General features: G+C 43.4%; 1 protein-coding gene across 1 annotated transcript in view; it reads right to left on the reverse strand.

Moving 5' to 3' along the window:
• GDF10 (growth differentiation factor 10) overlaps window positions 1-24079 on the reverse strand; it is a 45849-nt gene that overhangs the window by 10078 nt on the left and 11692 nt on the right. The window contains exon 2 of the mRNA XM_078642698.1: window positions 15208-16109. Coding sequence (XP_078498824.1) covers window positions 15208-16109 — 902 coding nt within the window. The remainder of the gene's footprint in view (window positions 1-15207; window positions 16110-24079) is intronic.

Here is a 24079-nt window from a genome sequence, read left to right on the forward strand (position 1 = left end):
TATGCGCAAAGGTATTTTCAGCCATAAATGTACATTTACTGTAGAAAGTTCCTCTATTTGCACAAGCAAGAATTCACAAATAATTCCACCCAAGAATGGGAAGGGACATTCCAATAGAAGGAAACATTCCAAGGTGGTGTATCCTGGAAGTTTGGGTAAGCTCAATTTGTGATCAGACCCTTTCCACACTGCGGAAATGGTAATTATTCGTGTTAAAGACTGGGGTAACTCCCAGGATGGGGAGCGGGACGGATAACAACCACATATGTTGGGGGTGCCTGGGAGGGACTTTCTCGACAGGCAAAATGTGTTTCTACACAGAGAAAAAAGTGTGTTTCCACAGTGTGTTCCATTCCCCCTGAGTGGGATTAAATAGCTATGTAGGATTGTGCACACAGAAAGAGCCCCCTGGGAAGTATCCTTTGACATTCACAGCACAGAAGTGCGCCTATAAACCTGCTCCAGGAGAACACATATAAACCAGCCCCTGGCGCTGCTTTCCAGGCATACTGGGAAAAATGTCGACATTTCACTTCCAGGTAAAAACGTTAATTTATGTTTTCTTGTCAAACGGGTCATTTGTGTACAAGACATATATCCAGATATGAAATACCCTCTAACTCCAAAACCACGTTTGACATTTGCATCCCAGTAACTGTGTCTTTATTGCTTTTTGTTTGCTATTTTTTTGCCCTGGTAAGTACTCCCGTGATGGTAATAACAACCTCATGCAGCTCGTTTTTAATTCAAGGCATTGATTGACACGTCAGACATGCGTGCGCACGCTGCAGTGAACCGGACATGAAACCATCAAAGACCTTCCCCAAAAGCATGATTCTCGTCACTCCCAGGGGGCCTTTCTGCCACCATCGTCTGCCAGTGGCGTAGCAAGGTCAGGTGGTACCCGGAGTGGAAAATTTCTTGTCACCCACGGCTTGACATAATGGCAAAAATATGTGTTTAAGACACATACTTTTGTCATTATGTCACCACACTCAGTGATGATACTTGTCACCCCCGGCTGGACAAAATGGCAAAAATATGTGTTTAAAAAAATGTTTTTTTGCCATTTTGTCACCCCCCCCCCCTCCCCCTCAGTGATGACACCCGGGGCGGCCCGCACCCACCGCACCCCCCTTACTACACCACTGCCGTCTGCTTGGGACTCCTGAGACTGTACCTGAGCGGCCACCTTTTCAATAACCCCAGGCAGTGATGCAACAGGACCTTAATACACAGAGTAGGAAGTGAGCAGGGGAACGAGTTCCCAAGATCTATTAGTTCGATCAAAGCAGTTCTTATGCTTTGTATTTTAAAAGGAACCGTTTCTGAATGGTTGAGTTGCTGCAGATTGGAAGGAGAAAAGAAGGGACTCCTCTACAGTTAAGTGAGAGAAGGAAGAGGCTGCTAAAAAAGAAGCAAGGCTTCTCACCATGGAGTCTGGTACCAGAAAGAAATGTAAATATATGCAATTGGTTAATCAGCAAATCTAAAGACTACTTGGGAGCCAGTATATTTTGTTATTTTTAGCCATATCTCTAACCCAGCCCCACACGCGCTGACCACGCCCACAGTTGCCATACTTTCTTTTTGCACTTCAACTGCTGTTTATAAATTCTGTCACAAGGGAATTTTCTGCATGCATGCTTTGGGATGTGTATATGTAAGTCCATGTGGCACAATGAAGGTTAGTTTTTTTGTCAGAGAGGGTGTACAGTTAGCAAAGAGTGAACCTGGGATATGTGTTTCCTGATGGACAGTGATTCAGAGTTTGCTATCTTTAATGAGTAAGGATTTAATTGGAGATGGGCCATGTAAGACCTACTGGCTGGACAGAGTGTGAAGAAAATCCCGCTGATGGTTTCGCCTCCATGGTCATCAAGCACTTTTAGCAGAAATCAGAGAAATTCTATTGCCACACTTCTTTTTCTAGGCCATTTGTGTGTTAAATGTATAGTGAGCATGTTCACCTCTGATGCTCTTTCCACACTACCCTACCTGGAGTCAGATCCTAATGCTGGCTACTCAAAACGCACTGTCTCTTGGTCTGATATGACATCTTCTTTATTCCTTCTGTTGTGTCTCTTCCTTTCTGCTCACCTGGGTCTGTGTTACAGAAAGTGCCCTGGGGACACCTCAGGCAATGTGTGCCTGTGTCCTGTGTCCCAGAGTACTGTTGTGTTAGTGAGGAAACCATAAATGCTTGTGCAGCCCCTTCTATAATACAGATAGCAAAAGTGCATATACAGTGAGCGCACTATCTTAGAAGGATGTTCTTTAATTGGTAGGGGGCATGGCACTAAGCTAATGAAGGAAATACTTTGCCTCTGCTCCTGTGCCATATTATGGTAGTGAGCATGGAGTCAAGAAGGCAATCGGGAGCATTTAGTCCGCACCCCTAAAAGCTAATGGCTAGTCAGTGGAAACCTTGAATCCCGCTGTCTGGAAGGGAAGAGAGTGTTCTGTGAACCCCCCAGACATCCTCCTGCAGGCAGGTGCAGTCATTCCCAGCTCCCTCCTGCAGAGGGATCTCTTTCCCCACATTGAAGTGTAGATGGGTGCCGCATGCATAGTGAAAGAGAGAGCAGCTGTTTCAAGCAGTCTCTCTGCCTTTTACTAAATGCCCGCCCTCAGGGCAGTCATGAGTTCACAGTGGCCCGAGGGCAGTGCTTTATATGTAAAATGGTGCACTGTACCTATTTGTGCCAGCAAACCAATTTCCCCTCTTTTTAATATGACCCCTGGTCTCCCTTTTCTGTCTCTCTTGTCCCCCTGAGCTCTTTAATGCAAACGTATGAGTGTTGAATTTGACAAAATAAATAAAGCTGCAAGGGTCAAAGTAAACTTTAGAAGGGGTTATGAACAGCCATTTTCAGCAGGTGGGTTTTTAGGCAAAGCCGCTTTGGTCCATTGGTTTATAGCTTGTATTTGCCTGATTAATAGGATAAAGTGGGTTGTGGCTATTGGCGTTCTAGAGCCCCGTGTAGTTAGGGCACTTTTGTTGGTTGTGGGTTTAAGAATGATGTGCAGATTTTCTATTGTGGACAACAGTTCAGTGTGTCAGGTGATGTTGCATTGTGCCAAGTTCTCCATGATATCTTCTCCCTTATTCCAAATTTCCTACAATTGTCTATAATTAACTAAAGAATACAGTTGTTGATTGGAGACTGCAGATGATGGATGCATGTAAAAAAATAATTTTTCTTTTGGGCTACTCTTCTCCAGTTAAAGATTGAATGAAACACTCAATAGTGTGAACTATTTTGGACAGATTGGCTATCTTTTTTCATTTTTGGCCTATGATCGGATCGTTGCAATAAATGAGATATTTGCTAAAGTAAAAAATCCTTGTTTATATGAGTTCCTTGTGAACGATTGTGCTGAAGTTGATTAGCTATTACCCAGTTCACAGGTACGTATGGGTCGCTCTTGTGTTTTGATATATATGTACTAAGACATGGACAGAGTTTTTAGAATGCACTTAGGAAATGTGTAGACATTGAGCTGAGGTGTAAAGATTGATAGTGTGGACAAGCATTTGAAATTGTGAAAAAATCCTCTGAAGACTTTGGTTATGGCGAGTGGGTTGATGGTTAAAGTTTGGTGTGTGATGTGTTTTCCAAAACATTTTTATACATGGAGAGGGGTTAAAAACGCATTTCCGCTCACAACTATGTTACCCGCAAATGTCAACAAAAAGAACGGGATGGTCTTCAAACTATTGACCATCCATCTTTGACAACTGATCAAAGATAGCATGTTGTTCGCTATTCTCAATTCATTGGGGGGTTCACTGAACGATCTATTGTGATCTCTCCGCACTTTAAAGGGTGAGAGATTTGACAATAGTGAATGTTTGGTTCACACCAACAAAATATATAGGCTTCAGTGGTCAATATATACTCTTCTTTGCTGCCTGTCATCATGAGCTTCTTGCCTTATTGGTTATTAGATCTACATATATTCAAAAGGATATCACTGAGTCTATAGGTTTTTCAGTGAAGGTGTGATATTGTTAAGACTATGTCTGTCATCAAAGCAATATTCCTAAAGTCATTAGCACTGGTATTGTCTTCTATTAAAACTCACTTGGGGTGGAATTAGAGTTTGACAAAATGCAAGAAAATGTCCAAAAAGTGGCAGATGTCCACCATCCTATTTACACACCAATGATGTCCATGAATCATAATAATAATATTACCAATGATAAAATAATTCTGTTCTTATCATCATAAATAATATAATTCTATCAATTATTTGTTTAAGTTATGGTACTTGCTATTTTACTGCAAATAACAGGTATTACTTTTACACAATGTAATACAGCAAATGTATTTCTTGATTAGTATGTTGCACATTACACATAAACTTCAACAGCAAAAACCTAACTCACTGAGCTATACAACTTGCTTTCTTAAGTGGTGTAAAACTGGGAGGGTCTGTCCCAAAAATGAGATCTTTGATCAGTAGAGTTATTTTACTTTTGTCTACAGGTGTGTGCAGAGCAAAATGAATTACTGGATCCAGTAAATGGATTGATTATGTATTAGTATATAGTAATGGAGGGATGTATGATGGTACAACGTGGTATAAAACACCGCAGACCATCACAACGCAGGTTTTACAACGCAAGTCGTTACAACGACTTGCGTTGGAGGGCGCTGGACTTAGGAGTAGTGTAATTTACTATTCCAACTCCAGTCTACATACAGTAGGGAAGGTGTTGGAGAGTAAATACACTATTCCTTGTCCTAGAGCGCCCTCCAGCTCAAGTCGTGGTAACGACTTGCGTTGTGAAACCCACGTTGTAATGGCACTGCGGTGTCATTACTGTGTCGTAAAGGATGTTTCCCGTAATGGAGGAGTATGTTGATGGTTTCCCTTTGGTTACATTATAGCTGAAGAATCTAAATAAGTGTAGAATGGTATGTAGTGAATGGCTAGTAGCACCAGTTGTAATTTATAAGACTCTTAGGTGCCCTCACTTTACAAGAGTCTGTGCTCTGGGTATGGTACCGGAACACTATAGTAAAATATTATCTGACATAAATATGGAGTCATAACAATTGCTTACAAAAATATCTCCCCATTTGAGTTAATAAGAAAAAATCTACACCCAATGTGGAGATATTTTTATACATAATATGTAGAGCACAATATTTAAGCTAGATTATATTTTTGTATATATTACAACAGCAAAATACAACCATGCTCTCTCAGAATAAAGTCGTTCTCTGATACTATGCCCGATAGGATGATGTTCGTGCCAAGAATTTATAGCCCGGTTTCTCTGGTAAAGAGGGAGAACAAGCTGTGGGTTTCAAGTTTGTTCCAAACTGGATATTTATTGTTTAGAGTTTACATAGCAGTTCATGCCATTGTTTTGAAGTAGGACGTGCTTGGTGTGAGTACAATTTCTTTTACGAAGTTCTTTTGTGTTTATTATTAAAGACATTTGATTGTTTTTTAGTTAATCTAGATGTTTTTATTTTTTGGAATTTGTCATGTTTAAAGGTTAATTAAACAGTCTGGTGATGTTTGTTGCAACTATCCCACAATACATTTTTCCATAATTTCCAATGCCTGTTCACTATCACCTGATGGTCACTAAGCATGGGCGAATTTTGCGAATTCGCGATCTGCGAATTTGCGGATTTGCGAATTCGCGATCCACAAAATTCACGAATTTGTGGATTTTTTTATTTTTGCGTGTTCGCGGGGCGCTTGGCGTGTTCGCGGGGCGCTTTGCGTGTTCACAGGGTTTTTTTTTTGTGCGAGACCGCGATGCGCCCTCTGGTCCATCACTGCCACCCTCTCGGTTTTTTTTGTGCCCTTATGCCCTATGCCCCACTCATTTTTGTGCCCTTCTGCCCTCTGCCCCACTCGTTGTTGTGCCCTTGTGCCCCTTGCCCCACTCGTTTTTGTGCCATTCTGCCCTCTGCCCCACTCGTTTTTGTGCCATTCTGCCCTCTGCCCCACTCATTGTTGTGCCCTTGTGCCCTTTGCCCCACTCGTTTTTGTGCCATTCTGCCCTCTGCCCCACTCGTTGTTGTGCCCTTGTGCCCCTTGCCCCACTCGTTTTTGTGCCATTCTGCCCTCTGCCCCACTCGTTGTTGTGCCCTTGTGCCCCTTGCCCCACTCGTTTTTGTGCCATTCTGCCCTCTGCCCCACTCGTTGCTGTGCCCTTGTGCCCCTTGCCCCACTCGTTTTTGTGCCATCCTGCCCTCTGCCTCACTCGTTGTTGTGCCCTTATGCCCCTTGCCCCACTTGTTTTTGTGCCATTCTGCCCTCTGCCCCACTCGTTTTTGTGACATTCTGCCCTCTGCCCCACTCGTTGTTGTGCCCTTGTGCCCCTTGCCCCACTCCTTTTTGTGACATTCTGCCCTCTGCCCCACTCATTGTTGTGCCCTTGTGCCCCTTGCCCCACTCGTTTTTGTGCCATTCTGCCCTCTGCCCCACTCGTTGCTGTGCCCTTGTGCCCCTTGCCCCACTCGTTTTTGTGCCATTCTGCCCTCTGCCCCACTCGTTGTTGTGCCCTTGTGCCCCTTGCCCCACTCGTTTTTGTGCCATTCTGCCCTCTGCCCCACTCGTTTGTGTGCCATTCTGCCCTCTGCCCCACTCGTTGTTGTGCCCTTGTGCCCCTTGCCCCACTCGTTTTTGTGCCATTCTGCCCTCTGCCCCACTCGTTGTTGTGCCCTTGTGCCCCTTGCCCCACTCGTTTTTGTGCCATTCTGCCCTCTGCCCCACTCGTTGTTGTGCCCTTGTGCCCCTTGCCCCACTCGTTTTTGTGTCATTCTGCCCTCTGCCCCATTCGTTGCTGTGCCCCTTGCCCCACTTGTTTTTGTGCCATTCTGCCCTCTGCCCCACTCGTTTTTGTGCCATTCAGACCTCTGCTCCACTCGTTGTTGTGCCCTTGTGCCCCATGCCCCACTCATTTTTGTGCCATTCTGCCCTCTGCCCCACTCGTTGTTGTGCCCTTGTGCCCCGTGCCCCACCCGTTTTTGTGCCATTCTGCCCTCTGCCCCACTCGTTGTTGTGCCCTTGTGCCCCTTGCCCCACTCGTTTTTGTGCCATTCTGCCCTCTGCCCCACTCGTTTTTGTGCCATTCTGCCCTCTGCCCCACTCGTTGTTGTGCCCTTGTGCCCCTTGCCCCACTCATTTTTGTGCCATTCTGCCCTCTGCCCCACTCGTTGTTGTGCCCTTGTGCCCCTTGCCCCACTCGTTTTTGTGCCATTCTGCCCTCTGCCCCACTCGTTGTTGTGCCCTTGTGCCCCTTGCCCCACTCGTTTTTGTGCCATTCTGCCCTCTGCCCCACTCGTTGTTGTGCCCTTGTGCCCCTTGCCGCACTCGTTTTGTGCCATTCTGCCCCACTCGTTGTTGTGCCCTTCTGCCCCTTGCCCCACTCGTTTTTGTGCCATTCTGCCCTCTGCCCCACTCGTTGTTGTGCCCTTCTGCCCTCTGCCCCACTCGTTGTTGTGCCCTTCTGCCCTCTGCCCCACTCGTTGCTGTGCCCTTCTGCCCTCTGCCCCACTCTGTGACCTTCTGCCCTCGCCCACTCCTGTTTTATTTTAGAATGGCGCCGGCAAGCTGCCAGCGCCATTCTAAAATAGTTACTAAGTTAGCTTTATCAGGAAGCACTAATAGATAAAATAAAGCAGGTGCTAGAGCACCTGCATTTTATCTATTAGTGCTTCCTGTTGAAGCTAACTTAGTAACTATTTTAGAATGGTGCTGGCAGCTTGCCGGCGCCGTTCTAAAATAGTTACAAGCTTGAAGCTTGAACTTTTGCCCCCCGGATCCGTTCCGCTCACGGATTCGTGGATTTTTGGCAAATTAGCTGGAATTCGCGGATCGCGAATTTGCCGAAAATCCGCAAAATCCGCGAGCGGAACGGATTTTGCGCCCATGCTTAATGGTCACTGACCCCAGAGACACCCAAGATGCTACAAAGATGATAGGTCAAGAGTGCTAGAAAGAACTAGACTGTACCTGTTGCAGTACCTTTGATAGTCCTCCTCTGTTATCTCTTGGTGGCAAACTGGATCTGACAATGGGGTAACACTGAGCAGGTGGAAGCTTTCGTAGTTGAGATTACAATCCTTTTACTGTACCCCTGTGATAAAACTCACTTTATTCAACATAACAGAACCTTTCCGTTCACTTGAGCATGTGCAATGGGTCTGCATTATGAATGCAGGGATCCCAGTTAGCGCGTTTCCTGCATGCAGTATTTATCCTCCGAAAAAGTCCTGTTGCCCCTGGAGCCATTGTCAACATCTTGTAAAGTCAGCTGCTTTCTAAGTGTCTGCCTTCTGGCTGGAATGCACATCGGATATCAGACTGTCCCAGGTTGTAAAAGCTTAGAGTCCACAAATAAACTCTCTATTTTGAGTGTGGGCAGCCTGAAAAATAAGGAAGGTCCTGTGCGGATTAGGAGCTGGAGCCTGGTCAGCTATGAAATCAGTAAATACTGAACTACTTTAGGCAGTGAGCTTAAGTGACTGAAGAGTAGCCTTAGCACACTTTGTGGACAACAGGGCTCCCTGGATGCCAGTACTGAATGATGTCAAGATCTATGTGATACAGTGGCGATAGCAGTCTAGACTGAAAGAGTAATAATAAGGTAGGCAGATGAGCAGTATGGAATGGCTCTGTCCGTAGAGAATGATGCTCACCTCCACCAACAAAAGACCCTGTGCCCTTTGGAGCTCCCCTGTACCACTGTACACACTGTACACCTTGATTCTCTAGGGCGTTACCCCAAACACCCTCTTCAATGTACTATGAGTGCCTGAAGATATCTTCTCCGTTTTCATATCCAATAGTCTTGGAACGGAAAGCAGTGGCCATAAATGTAGACCTCTGCCCTTTATTTAGTCCACAAGTGAGGGATCCACCAGTGTGAAAATATGACAATCATAACTTACCATTCTCCAGAAAATGGACTATTTGTTCGTCCAGTAACACAACTCATCCAGAAATCTCTGAGCCACCACAGGCTTTGAGGCATTGGCAGGTACCACAAAACCCAAATTGCAATTTCCAGAAACCCGTTTACTAAGAAACTCTTCTATTCTACTTTATTTTAACTATATAGGGTTATATGCATCAACACATTTCCCCTTAGACACAGAATGGGCAAAGCCCTTTGATGCATCTAGCCCATAGTGTTTATATCTCAATACCCTGTGGCATAAACCACTAGTATGTCTTGAAAAACCACTGATAGATTCCACTGGTGCTTCTATATACAGTACATCCCAACTGATAGTCTGTAGGTTCTTAAAAAAGAATACTTTTTTCTGTAGACAAGAAGACACAGTAATTCAACTCCTTCAGAGAGCTGGTGAAACATACCCATGGAAATGAAGACAAAGGCCACCATGTTAGCTTAACTCTTTCTATCCTAAATAATGCATATTTTAGGTCATACCTCTGGAATCACAAAAGCTACGTACATATGCTTTTAACTCTTCAACAACTCCGACTGAAATGTGATGGTTCAATGTGTGTGATGCCACTGTTCTTGCATTGTACCTGGTCTCAGACTTCCCGTTGCATCACCTGGGCTAGGACTTCCCTTCTCAACAAGTCTGCCTAAGCGAATCAGAGAGTTTTTGGAAGTCGAGCTTCCCATCTTAGTTTGCATACCCAGCATTCAAGTCAGTAGGGGCCACAAGAATGATAATGCACTAAATATGAGTTTTTACATAAGCACATTGCACTAAAGAAATGTTGATCAGGGGTTCATAGATATGCCACTGAGGGTTTACTCTGTGAAATGTGGCATTCCATTGAGTTGATAAATGATTTTCAGGAGCCTTTATTAACAATTTAAAATAGACTCTGTCAAACTTAAGCAAAGAACAGTATAAGTGATTTTTGTGTAACACTTTGTATGGTAATATTTGTCTCATTAAACTAATGAAAACTGTTGACAATAATAAAAACTAATGAGTCATTGGTGTAGGCATTCAAAATTGAAAATGAGTCTTATTATGTGCCTTATGTGGCGATGCTATGATTTTATATTTCTTAGGATATAAAAGTAAAAACAATATGTTTCTATAGCTTCTTATATGCTACTGTAATCTGTATGAACAGATACAGTTGTAATGAGTGCATATGTTATTTTTGAATTTAGCAACAAATGATGTCTCGTCCGTTCTACTTTTTCATGGTCCGTTCAACTTTTCTTGGTCCCCTCAAAGTCTACCAGAATATGATTGGTGCTTATTTTTGGTGGCTGCTGAACGAGTAATCTGAAAAGTACTGTGGGTGGTTGTAGAGCGATTTGTGCATAAAGTTGAACAATCGGAGTGTTGTAGTAAGTGGTGGTGAAAGTAGTGGTGTGCTGTGTGTCAGAAAGTGGTGAATGGCACGGGGGATAATTTTGTCAAGCAAGAGATGATGTATGTGGCTTATGTGTGGATTTAGGTTAATAGTGTCAGGGGCTGAGAGTAAGTGGATGAATGATGTTGTAGATGCCTATGGCTTATGCGTTCCTATTGGGGTTGACATAGGTTGGTGTGGGTGTAAGGCCCTGCGTGAATGTCTTTGGGTATCAAGGGATTATGTTTGCTAGTGAATATGTGTGAGCGGTGTGCTTGTTGCTGACGAGTGTTGAAAATTGCTCACTATTGATGACTGGTGTAATTGATTATGGGATAGTGGATGTGGAGAGGGATGAATGGATTTGCTGAGATGGACTGATGTTACGAATCAGGTTGTGAATGGGTAAGAGTATGAAATGCAGTGATTGGCTGGTTTGCAGAGTTTTGAGTGATGTTATGAATAGTTCAGAGAATAAAGGTTTGTGGCCAGCTGGTTTGTGAGTGACTGAGCAAAAGCTGAACTGTCTCTGATATGAGAGATTGTGGTTTACTGCTGTACTTGGCTATGAGTGGGAGTGTTTTTCCTGATGTCAGTTGTTGAGGGTGAGGATTTTTTCCGCATGGCTCCAGAGAATTGGTGATGACAGCAACTTAAGATCTACTCTGGTTGATTGATGTTATGTCAGGCTGAGGGAGAGTGGTGTTTGCATGATTGACTGAGTTGATGTTTGAGAATTGTATGAGTGGATATGTGAGATTATCGTTAGTGTTTTTTTGGCTGAGAGTGAGGGGTGCTGAGAGACATACTATGCATTACTGGGGTGGGTGTATTACGTAAGGCTACGTGCATGTTATGTTGTCATTTGCTTTTAGTGAGTTATGATGTGTGAATCATAGCCAGAGTGGAGCTTAGCGATGGTGAAGATGAAAGGACATTGTGAAGGACATTTGGAACACTGAGAGCCTGCAAGCGAGTGATGTTCTTTGGGAGACTGGGAGCGAGTGGTGTTGTAAGAGAATTGGAGCCAGATGTACATGGCTTTTTTCTGTTCACAAATGACCGGATTCACGGAATCAGGCCATTTGCAGATGCAAAAAGGCATTTTTACAAAGGCCCAATTTGCAATTCGGTAACCTGTCACTGAATCTCAATTTGGGTTTGAAATTCGGTATTAGGAAGGGTCGTGTTTAGGGTGTCCCTTCCTAATGCTGAATCACAGTGGCATGTGTGAATGTTTTGAGACCAAAATGTGGTTGCAAAAAATGTGCATTTTACCACCTACTTCAAGTCGGTGGTAGCCCATTCTCAAATAGGAAGGAGTCCCCAAGGGACCCCTTCACCTTTGTGAATATTTGTAAAAACATTTTTTAAGAGTAGGTAGTAGTCCCACGGACAACTGCCTACTCTTAAAACGTGGAAAGAAAACTTTTCATTTTATAATGGGTCACAAACCAAGACCTCCCTCATGAATATTAATGAGGTAGGTCTATTTGCTACCCAATGGGAATCACAAAATGTGTAAAGCCACATTTGTACATGGGTCTTTGCGATTGCCAAATAGCAAATCGCAAAAATCTGCTATTTCATAATCGCAAATGATTACCTGCGTACATCTGGACTATAGTCTATGACACAACATGGACACAATTCCAAGGCAAAATGTCACTTTTTCGTCTTTCAGTTTAAAATAAAAGCAGAACAAAAATGCCTATGGACTACGGCTGAGATGAACTCCACATGCCTGTCTCTTACAGAGTCTGTAACCTGAAAGTAGGCTGTTTTCGAACTTAGGGCCATATGTATCAACATTCCGTTTTGCGATTCCTAAATAGCGATTTTTAAGGAATCGCTATTTAGAAATCGCAAAATGGTATGTATGTAGGAATTGGCTATTGTTTAGCGATTCCTTAAAATTCCTTAATTGCGAATAGCAAATTGCTAATCGCAATTAAGGAATATTCCCCTAGATTCATCAAAGTCCCGTTTTGCGAGTCCTTAATAGCGATTATTAAGGAATCGCTATTAAGCACTTACAAAACGGGATTCATGTAGAAATTGCATAAAGAAATGCGATTCCTACATCTTCCTTATTTGCGATTAGCAAATAATTTGCTAATCGCAAATAAGGATGCGATTTCAAGGGTGCAGGGGTGTCCAAAGGACACCCTGTAGCACCCCTGAAATGAAAATGTACACATGTGTTGCGCACACACATGTCCAAAGGACATGTGTGTGTGTAACATGCAACTTAGAAAAATGCACTGAAGTGCATTTTTCTAAGTTTTCGCTATTTACCACGAAGTTACAATTCGTGGTTAATAGCGGCCAAAAATTGCGAATTCTTAAATTAAAAATGGTTAATGAATTGCATTTAAGGAATCTCAAATAGAGATTCCTTAAACGCAATTCCTCGCAAAAATGCGAATTCTATAATAGCGATTTTTGCATTTGGGATGATGAATCCCAAATGCAAAAATTGCACTCGCAAAGGGCCAGATTCTCAGAATCCGGCCCTTTGCGAGCCGATTTCACGTTGATGAATCTAGCTGAATTTCCCATTCATTTCTATGGAATGAATGTGAAATTATTCTCAATTTGCGATTCGCAATTTGCTAATCGCAAATTGAGAATAATTTCAAGGGTGCAGGGGTGTCTCAAGAACACCCTGCTGCACCCCTGAAAATGACATGTGTTCGCATATGGTGCACATACATGCCCTAAGGGCATGTATGAGCGTCATATGGCACCTTTGGTTTTTAAAAAAAATGCTTTTTGAAAAGAATTCGCAACTTACCACCAACTAGAAGTTGGTGGTAATTTGCGATTCCTTAGGGCATTTTGGAATTTCTTTTTTCCTTGATACATTGCTTTTAAGGAATCGCAAAATTTGCAATTCCATAAATGCAATTGCAAAATAAGGAATAGCAAATTTTGCGATTCCTTATTTTGCACCCAAATTGTTTGATACATACTATTTTGCGAAAATGAGTTTGCAAACGCCGAAATTCTGCGAATTTCGGCGTTTACGAACCCATTTGGCCCCCATACATATGGCCCTTATTGTCTTAATAGTTTGTTTAGTTGCCTAATTTAAGCTTTTCTTTGTCTGAAATAGTTTTGTTAGCTACAAAGATATTGTAAAATATTCTTATTGCTCTCTTACCATGCATTTCACTTTGCCCTATGGGCGTAATCATTTTCATTTTTGTTCTTGCCCATTTTTTCTTTCCTCAATGGCAAATTATGGGAGTTCCTTAGAAATGCTCTGTTCAGAGTGCGCTTTGTAATTTGTGTAGCTTCAAATAAACTATATGTTTCTCAAAATATAATAATATTATTGACAATTTATATAGTGCACAGCAAAAGAAAATGTAATGTCCTTTTGGTTCAATCATGGCAACATTGTGAAGGTGATCCATTTAAGTGCATGTTTACAAAATATGAATTGTAATAACTGTCACTCAATGCAGATTTACAATCCAATGTATTGAAAGAAAGCACTTCAAAATGTAAAGGGATGTTCTTTTTTTAATTTTTAAAGATTTTGGCCATACTTTGAAATGCTATCTGTTGTATGATTAACAAGGTGAGTATTTAGATGCCTGGCGTTTTCTTTATCTTGCAGCCTATCTCGGCTCTCTCAGAGTTTTGTGTTTTCACATCTCTGAAGATATGGTGGTAATTAGTGTTGTCGCCAATGTCCGTAAATAAATGGAGGCGTGTTGTGTGAGGTGATTGAAAACTGTTCTCTTTGACATCACTGCTCAGGGTGGCTACCTTTTGGCGTGGTGTTTCGCAGACTTTAGCAACCAGGTATGGGTAAAAAGGTGTTGTACAATTTAGATATGTTGTTTTCTGATTTTCGTTATATAGGCACAAGGCTACACTGAATACATCTTTCTGAAGTCACCGAAAATGGAAAGGTGGTGTGGTGTTAGGAGGTGCTGTTTTGTAGAATTTTTACCACATGTACCACGAACCACCCTCATGTTGTACCCCATAATATTGACGTGGTACCCCACAGCACTCACACTGCATCACATGGCACTCACAATTCATTTCACAACACTCAGAGCGCACCACACTATACTCACACCACACCACACAAACATCACACTTTCACTCCACCACAAAGCACTCGTACTGAACCATAGAATGCATCCAAAGCAAACAGGTTGCGCCCTCTGCACTCACATAATGTCTCACATTAATCATACTTCCGTCCCGCCATCCATCACACTGTGCACAATGTGCCTCCTATCATATCCATGACTCGGGTATTGTGTCTTCTTTCCTTTGTGATTCCATCTTCTATTCTGTAAGATATCTTCAATGTGACTGGGCCACTTGGAGGAGTGTGTGAGTGAGTGAGCGAGTGAGTGAGTGAGTGAATGAGTGAGTGAGTGAACTTGTATGGCACAGCATTCTTAACTAAACCATTCCAGACTTTAAATGCTTTTTATGGCATATAGGTATCCATTTCCTGATAGTGGCATTGCAGTTGGCACCCTTACTCTCTGAACAGCTAGAAAACTTTCCCTGGCAATGCATCACAATCCTGCTAGCACATGCATATTGTCTCTGAACCCTGCAGCACTCGTCAGCCTATTGCCTTTACTATTACTGATATGTTAATACATTTTTCAAGGATATTTGCTTCATTTTATTTAGATTCATACTCCGCACTGAGTTGCCAGTGGAGCTGCTAGACGTTTTACTAATATTACATGCAACAAAGTCTGATACTGCATAGAGTATTCTCTTGGTATTCCAGAGTAATGCAGTGTGAAGAGATAAAGAGAGAGAGAGAGTGTGTGCGCGTGTGTGCACGTGTGCATACCTGTGAGGGAGGGGTGTGTGAACAATTCTTACCTTCGGCATCGGGAACTCACAAACCCCAGAGCAGTAATATGCATCAAAGGACTTGGGCGACAGGACCCACTCACTCCATCCGATGTCAGCAAAGTCTACTTTCAAGTACCGTCTTGAGCAGAATCTGGGCTCATTCCATTGTCTCCGCCTCGCTTTCTTCATCGTTTTATCATCAAAATGTAGAATTCCTGTTTTCCGGCGTGACTCTGTTGTTTCATGGCCCTTTTTCCTACGTTCTCTACGAGAAGTTCTAGGCTTGAGGGACTGGTAGGTGCTTTCCCATAGGTCATGTTTGCTGTAGTGATTTATGTTCACCTCAGGTAACTCGTTATCATGTATCGATCCCTGGGTGAAGGCTTCGCGTCTCACTCGCGTGTCTGATGAAGTGTTGGGGGGGTGGTTAGGATCTCCCCCACTAGATGGGAAAGGGTCATATCTCTGGAGAGTTAAAGACACACTGTTGGGTTCAGAGATGGCCAGGTCATTGGCATAGACCATAATGTATGGCATGTGGGTAACCGCCTGGTGGTTGACACCTATGGAGCTGTCACTGAAGTCCAGCTCAGCAAGTAGCTGGAGCTCACCATGTTTTTTGCTGTCTTTGATAATGGGAGTAATGTCTTTCATATGCCATGTTCCCCTTCGCTGTGGCATCAAGGTCATGTTCAACTGGGTAACACCCAAGCCTGAACTTTGCGAAAGCCTTTGAAATGTTATGCTCAGCCTTGGCGACTGGGCGACGTGGAGCAGGCGGCAGGAGGGCTTCTTGGAGCGTTTGCAGAGGACCTCGTTAGGTCGCAGGAGTTTGTCAAAGAAGAAGTGGAAAGTAGCTGTAAGTACCATCTCTGATTCCTGCAGGGAAGATAGATTGTACCGATACACAACACGCTGGTCCACTGTTTCTGCAAATGAATTGGGAAAAAGAACCTTTACCAGACTGAAAATGGGAGTGATCATTCCATATTGCACAATTCACTGCAAGATTAATGTCATAGCACGTGTATAGTTCCAGTAGTAATTCAATATTCATGAAAAATCAATAAAAAATGCAAACAACTAACACTATTTACCAAAGCGCCACATGTGCTCAAAGTAGATATTATTCGGGTATGCCCCATTCATTATAAATATTTCATGAAACGAAAATAATTTATTCTCATATCTACTGTTCATAATGAACTGGTGGGAGTTATATTTTCAGAGGCGTATAAAGTAGAATGAGATACATTTTTGTATCTCTTGAAGAATGAGAATTTATATAGATAGCATGCTGAACCGCAAATCGCAAGTACCTAATCCCTTATCTCAACCATACCTGTCTTTATGTAGAACGTCATGAAATATGTTTTGAACACATCTTTATGTTTGCTCCCATATCCGATACTAACTGAGTAAGTATTCTCAAGGTACCAAAAATACAACTTCCTCAGATGGATCAAAAAACGTATTAACATGTTACTCTATGAGTGTGCTTTCTTTCAACTATTTTACACCTTTCTTGTGTCTCTTTCTTTGTCAACTTTTGGTAGAAAAAGTGTGTGTGTTCTGGTGCAGTTTTTCTTCTCTACCTGCATTCTACAACAAAAGTAAGGATTTTTTTAAGGAGGTTGTGAAATAACTTGCTCCTAGGCCGAAACAGTCTTTGGCAACAGGACATTGTCACATATATGTTGTAATCTCCTACAGTCTGTACTTGCATTTAGATTTTATTTAAATACATCTGCTGCCTAATTCCAGCAAATTGCATGCCATTTCTAGCTCAAATGGATCAAAAGTTAAAGCAAATTTACAAGTAAAATGCAAAGCATCTTCTTCTCTGCCTAAGTGTTGCCTGTTGATTGGTGTATTAAGACTTCCAAGAGGCGAGAATCTCTCACAAATGTCTTATTTCCAAGTGTAATTTCCTGGGGAGCTTCTCAGCTTTTTCTTTTAGCAGGTCTACAGAAAAAGTGTTGGTGGCGGTTTACACGCTAGTTTCAAAGCTGCTTCATTGTGTGTAGGCTGGATGATTCAGTAAGACCCTGCAAATAAATTGCTCAACAAATAAATATTTAGGACTGGTGCGCCAGGAGATTGCTTTGTTTGTCATTATTGGAATTTGTGTATGCTCATTTATTATTTTAAATTCTGTTTCATATTGGTCATCAACTTATTGCCACTGGTGCTTATTGGGGAGCGCTTTTTCGCTTTGTTGTTGGCAAGTGATTTCCTGATGGATGAAGGGCTTTTGCCTTTTAATATTGTTATAAACATTTGTTAGTAATTTACTGATATTTGAATGCAGTGCCCAGTTCTATGATTACTGAAAATATTTAAAAGACACTACAGTTGTTTTACCTAAAAGTTGCTGGGCAATTTATTTACAGGGTCGGATTGAATCATCCAGTTTGAAATAGCTTTAGCTGGCAAGTCCCCCATTTCTTGTATACATTTATCCTGTGGCCCAGCCTTGTACCCGCTTTATACGGGCCCAACCCCCTTTTATGTGTGATGGTTTTTAAAAGGAGCGCACGAGCAAAAACCTAAGAGACCTACCGCTATATGTATCAAGCTATTTAGCATTCGCAAAGGCCGAAATTCTGCGAATTTCGGCCTTTGCGAATGCTAAATAGACAAATGGAATGTATCAAACAAGTTTGATGCAAAATAAGGATTAGCAAAATTTGCTAATCCTTATTTTGCGATTGCACTTAAGGAATTGCAAATTTTGCGATTCCTTAAATGCAATGTATCAAACAAATAAAATGCAAAAAATGCCATTAAGGAGTAGCAAATTACCACCAACTTCTAGTTGGTGGTAATTTGCGAATTCTTATCAAAAATCTTTTTTGATAAAAACCAAAGGTGCCATATGACGCCCATACATGCCCTTAGGGCATGTATGTGCGCCATATGCCCCCAAATGTCTTTTTCAGGGGTGCAGCAGGGTGTTCTTGAGACACCCCTGCACCCTTGGAAACATCCCTAATTTGCGATCAGCAAAGTGCTAATTGCAAATTGCACTTTCATTCCTATGGGCCTCCTGGCCCATGGAAATGAAGGGGTAATTTGCGATTGACAATTTGCTAATCTCAAATTAAGGAATGCTAAGGAATCGCTATTGGAAAGCGATTTTGTACATACATACCGTTTTGCATTTCCTAAATAGCGATTCCTTAAAATTCGCTATTTAGGAAATGCAAAATGGTTTGTTGATACATATAGCGGCTAGTCTCAAAGGCATTTGGAAGTATGTAAAGTAGTACTCCGGTAGTATTCTTCTACTCACTCGTACATGTCTTTGTGAATTAGCACCAAAACGTTTAAAATGAGAATAACATTCGAAAATCCAAGGAATTTGCATATATAGCTTGCACAAATAGAAAGGAATAGTTAATTTCTGTAAAAATACTTTTAAAACACGTTAGCCTTCTTTCCACATTAATTTCAAACAAATAATTGAACTAAAGAAAAGCAATTTCAGATTTGAAACAAATTGCAGTCCAAGTAAGTAAATCACATTTTGGTGTTACGACTAAGAATGATAATGTGTTTTTTAGTACTAGGTAGCAATGCTACAGAATATCCCCCATATATTTAACCTTGTGTCCTACTCATATAATTGGTTACATAATTGAAGTTTTCATACTGCACTATTGAACCATCATTCACTTTAGTCGGTTTTGCCTTATGTTGCTGATATAAGTGTTTTTTTCAAGAAATTGGCTAATCACTTTCCAAGGGTGCATTTGGCAGGTTTGTCTTTGAATCTTCTTTGTTTGTTCATTATTTACCCTGGGTCTAGGTGTCCTATTTATTTAGATTGAGTACATCTTTGCACACTTGCGAAAGAAGTTGTAGCACCTATTCCTGAATCAGGGCGTGCTGGGATGATGTGCTGAAGTACAAGCCCTTCCTTTTAAGCTCGTGTGATGCTGTAGCTGTTATGTTGCTTATATGTACATTGTATTGTATTGTTTTGTAATTGCATTTATATAGCACTTACTACCCCTGACAAGTCGTCAAAACACTTTTTCTGTGAGTAGCACGCTACTCCAGAACCCAAAAAGGATTAGTGGTGAATTAGTATAGTGAAATATGAAATTAATTTGAGCGGTGGATATGTTAGTCTGGGGTTTGGACAGAGAAGGATGGTGGAGGGATAGAAGAGGAAAAGGTTCGCATTTATATAGCGCTTGCTACCCCTGATGAGATGTTGAAGTGCTTCTCGGCGAATCTCTGCACCCCAAAGCACCTCTCTCCTGACACTAAGAAACAGTTTAAACAGCGAGAGCCCCACTGTGGGATTTACAGTGGGAAGTTGCAACCAAAATACAAGACTGAATACACAGGAAGGATGGCAACAACGGCACATGCCAATTTCATGTCAGATGTTACAGCTCCAGAATTTTCTACAAAATCAACAGCTGCTCAATCGATGTGTAAATGAGTGACCTATATAATGATTGAAGATAAAATAATGTATTTACCACCCAAAAAAATATCTTTAAACGACTTGAAGTCTTGCCAGAGTATTCTCCCTCTTCTTAGCTCAACTAATGGTTGGGATAAACATCCTGAAGTCAGTATAGATAACCCTGGATCCTTGATACAATGTTGGCAGTACTCAGTTTGTAGTGATTAATGGTGGGGCCCACCAGCGCTCATTTTTACGGAAACAGACATTTTTATCATCATCAGACTTTGACCGAAAGTTATAGAGAGAAAGCTAAAAAGAACAAGCATTTACAATGCAATGGTTTCGCCTTTGGAAAAGTTAGAGCTATTGGCATTGTAAATGACAAAATTTGTATTTATGTGTTGGTTTTGAAAACAGATAAATAAATGGCATTGTCATTTACATTGCCATTAGGTTAATCTCTGCAGCCACTCTGCACTCCCTAGCATTCTGCAGTCACTCTGCACTCCCTAGCACTCCCTAGCAGTCTCTCTGCAGTCCCTAGCACTCCCTAGCACTCACTAGTCACTCTGCATTCTCTAGCACTCCCTAGCACTCCCTAGTCACTCTGCACTCTCTAGCACTCCCTAGTCACTCTGCACTCTCTAGCACTCCCTAGCACTCACTAGTCACTCTGCACTCTCTAGCACTCCCTAGCACTCTGCACTCTCTAGCACTCACTAGTCACTCTGCACTCTCTAGCACTCCCTAGCACTCACTAGTCACTCTGCACTCTCTAGCACTCCCTAGTCACTCTGCACTCTCTAGCACTCCCTAGGCTCTGCACTCTCTAGCACTCCATAGGCACTCTCTAGCACTCCATAGCACTGCAGCCAGCCTTCCCGCCCCAGACTGATATCCACTGAAGCGACGAGGAGGTCCGGGCACTCCCTGGGACGCTCCGTGCCAGGGGCTGAGGGTGGCGATTAGCGAACGTGCATTCCACCGGAAATCTTTGAAATAAATCCAGTTTAAAGAAAACGGAGGGTCGGTGGCAGTCAGAACAGAAATTCTATTAAAAAAATATATAACCTGCAACCCACGGGCTGGTCCAAGCTACGAGGGGAGAAACGCAGCAGCGCGCGTCACCCGAAATAAACCCACGCAGAGAATAAAGTATCTAAGAGAAGAACTGGGCAAAAGCAAGACAAGCTGGTTAAATACAGTAAGACTTGTGCCAATCGGAGGTTTGAAGCCTGGCAACAATGTGATGCAGCCTAGATGAACAAGGCTTTGAGGCGCCTTTGGACCCGGGAGAGCAGGTGGGAAGCCGGGCACAGCGCTCGAGCCACATCCGGGGAGCCCGACTGGCAGGTCGGTGCCGGGGCTAAGGGGCGTGTGCACTGCCGCGGAGCCGGTGGGGCGGGCCAGATGTCACCTTGAGGGTCCGCTCCGATAGAAGACAAGCGAAAGGACACCGAGAAAACTTTCAGGGAGCCGAGCCTTCCAGCTGGCAAGACGAGCAATTCATTCCAACCTCCCCTGTCTGTCTCCCTCTCGTGGCCTCCTCCTCTCCCCTTCTTTCTGCCCTCCTCCTTCCTTCTTTTCCTCCCCTGCACTGCCCTGCCGCCCCCTTTCTGCCCACTCTACTCCTCTACCCTCCCTGCCTCCTCCCCTTTTTTTCTCCTCTGCCCGCCCATCCTTCACAACATGATACAATCTACTTTATTGGCACGACAAGTCAGACAAGTATTGCCAAAGTAAATACATGACAGACCCCCGCCCTCTTGTCTTTCCCGCCCACGCCCCCGGCGTCTACGTCATGAATATACACATATATACATCCATAGAGCTATACAGTATGTTGACGCCGCCTGCTGCTTTGCCTGCTATTGGCCCGGGTGGCGGTGACGAGAAACACCCCATGCCCTTCGTTGCCGCACAGCGTTCAGTTTCTGCATCATGGCTCTGTTGTGTTATTTATTTTATTATTATTTTTTTCTTCGCATTTCAGGTCATTTGTATGTTGCAGGTGATAATGCTGGCAGGGTTCACGCAGGCGAAACCAAAAAACACACTTTAGGAAAATGAGCTCTCAGAAAGCAGTGAAAAAATGTAGAGCTAGCGTTAAGACCCATTACACCACTTCCCGATCAGTCTTCTCGAAGAGAGAGGGGGGTTGGGGGAGGGGCGGCAGAGAGGTCTGGAGAAGTAGGAGGCATTAGCACGTCCCATTAGCCTCCGTCTAACCTTGTTAAAAATCGGTTGTCTCCAGTCTGAAGAGACCAATAATTTTTATTTGCGGGCAGGCGTCCCCGTGTGCCAGAGCCCTGCATGAACACCCCCCACGCCATGTGCAGCGGAAGGAGGCCGCCCCCTCCCTCGGCGCTCGGGGAAAGGAGGTCAGTGCAATTAAACACGAGTATTGAATTTGGCTGGGGGCTGGAGTGACCGCTGCTTCTTTAGACCCGCTCCCGCCCCCGTCATTCAAGTAACCTCCGAGGCATCCCCTTGTAACGCTCTCCTCCCAGCCCGTCTCTGACTCACCCCGGAGGGGGGAGGTGGGGGTGATCGTGCCCGGAGACAAACTGAGGAGATTAATCACCATCATTAGAGCAGCGGCCCCCGAAGTGAGCCCCCGCCCGATCGATAAACACGGCGAGGTACATACATACAAGCATCTCTGTAGGTAGATACTGTCAGTGACACCACGCATTCGTCCCCCTAATGGGGGAGTTTTACTCATGGTTCTAGCAGGATGCTCGTGCTTCTGCACCTACCCCTTCCAGCGGCTGCCTTACATTGACGGTGTTCGGCCTTCTATAAGTATGCCGCAAATCTCGTGGCGCCGGGTGTGGTGTGCTCCATTTCCGGGATCGGGAAGTGGTGAGCAGTGTTCAGTGCGAGTGCAGAGTGGCTGCCGCAAGTCGTGAAGGAGACGCTGCGCATGCGCAGTATCGTTCCATCAAATGAAAAAATTAAAGAATGACTGACTGCCTGCCTCTATACCGGGTGAAGGAAAAACGCCGGACTAATGTGCCTTAATAAAGAAGGTATCTGACTGAACACATAACCCCACAAGACGGGTATACTCCATAGGAGAATCCTGGTGCGGAGCAGTGGGGCCATAGGGGTCAATCAAGCCTGGACTTCCTCGGCCGGCGGTCGGCCGCCAAATGGCAAAAAAAAACCTCAACCAGCCAAAAAAAAAGCCCCGCCCACCGCCGCATGACGTGGGCAAAAGAGAAAAATTCTCGGGAACGCCCCCGAATCTGGTCCGGCCTTGACGGACAGATCCGGCACCCAATGGCTAGCCTCCATTTATGGAGCTAGCCAATGGGAGCCGGGGGACGTTCCCGAAGCACTTATAGTTAACAAAGGATTTCGCCTGCGCCGAAAAGCTGCGCAGAGCGCAGCCTTCGGCAGGCGAAACCCAAAAAAAGGGAGGTAGTGAAACATAGGAAAATAGTGACAAAGAGAGAACGTGGGGATGGAAACGAGCTACAGAGGTAGAGAAAAAAGTACTCCTGAGGAAGAAAGAGGCATGAATGAGGTGGAGTCAATGCCAAGCAACCTTGTTGTTCGTCAACCCTGACTGCAGCAACTTCATCAGTGGGCTAAAAGCTGGTGGTTAGTGTGAGGGCAAAAAAGGGACTGAGCACAATCTGCTATCTTCTCATAATTGGCACTATTGCTAAAACATAATTATGTGAAATTTCAGAAAAAGTATGCGGAATCATGTGAACTGCAGATCCGTCATTTAGTGCTATATTTTAGCATGAAACGCATCCTTGTGTCAATGTTTGACTTGAGGAAACATTTTGCGGTAAATATATAGTGTGGCAAGAGTTGTCAACTTTAGAACTGCGACACCAGGTTCCAGTTCCGCGTTAGCGCAACATCTTGTGATTGCGGGCAAATCACTTCATATCTGTGCCAAAAAAGATGAATCTGATCTTGTGTAATGTATCTGGTGTTCATTTAAGGTGCCCCAATGCTGTTGGGTGTAGTTAGCGCTATATAAAACTGCAAAATCAATAAAATAAAAAAAGTGGAAGTTACAAACAGAGTTCTTCTCCCGTTAGTTTTGGAGTATGAAAAGTGAATGAAAGACAAGAAGGCCAGTCGTATTAGTAATAGTCCTAATATGGGCACAAGTGAGGGTGACCAGATTCTCAAAACAACAAGCATTTGCATGCAATAGGTCTCGCAGTTACGCGAGTTTAAGCAATTGACATTGTAAACAACAATGCCTTTTATTTATGTTTTTAAAAAGAAAACAAAAATAAAAGGCATTGTTATTTGCAATGTCAATAGCTCAAACTCGCGTCAATGCGAGACCTATTGCATTGCAAATGCTTGTTTGTTCCTCCTGCTGTCTGAAGTGAGCAGCTCCTTGGTTGCTTTTTCCGCGTTTATGCCTGTACTGCTACCCACTTTGTCGTTTTACTCCTTCAGCGTACCTGTATCAGAGCCTTTTTTTAATTTTCTTTT

The sequence above is a fragment of the Lissotriton helveticus genome, chromosome 5_1 (genome assembly GCF_964261635.1).
Source record: "Lissotriton helveticus chromosome 5_1, aLisHel1.1, whole genome shotgun sequence".
Taxonomy (NCBI): Eukaryota; Metazoa; Chordata; class Amphibia; order Caudata; family Salamandridae; genus Lissotriton; species Lissotriton helveticus.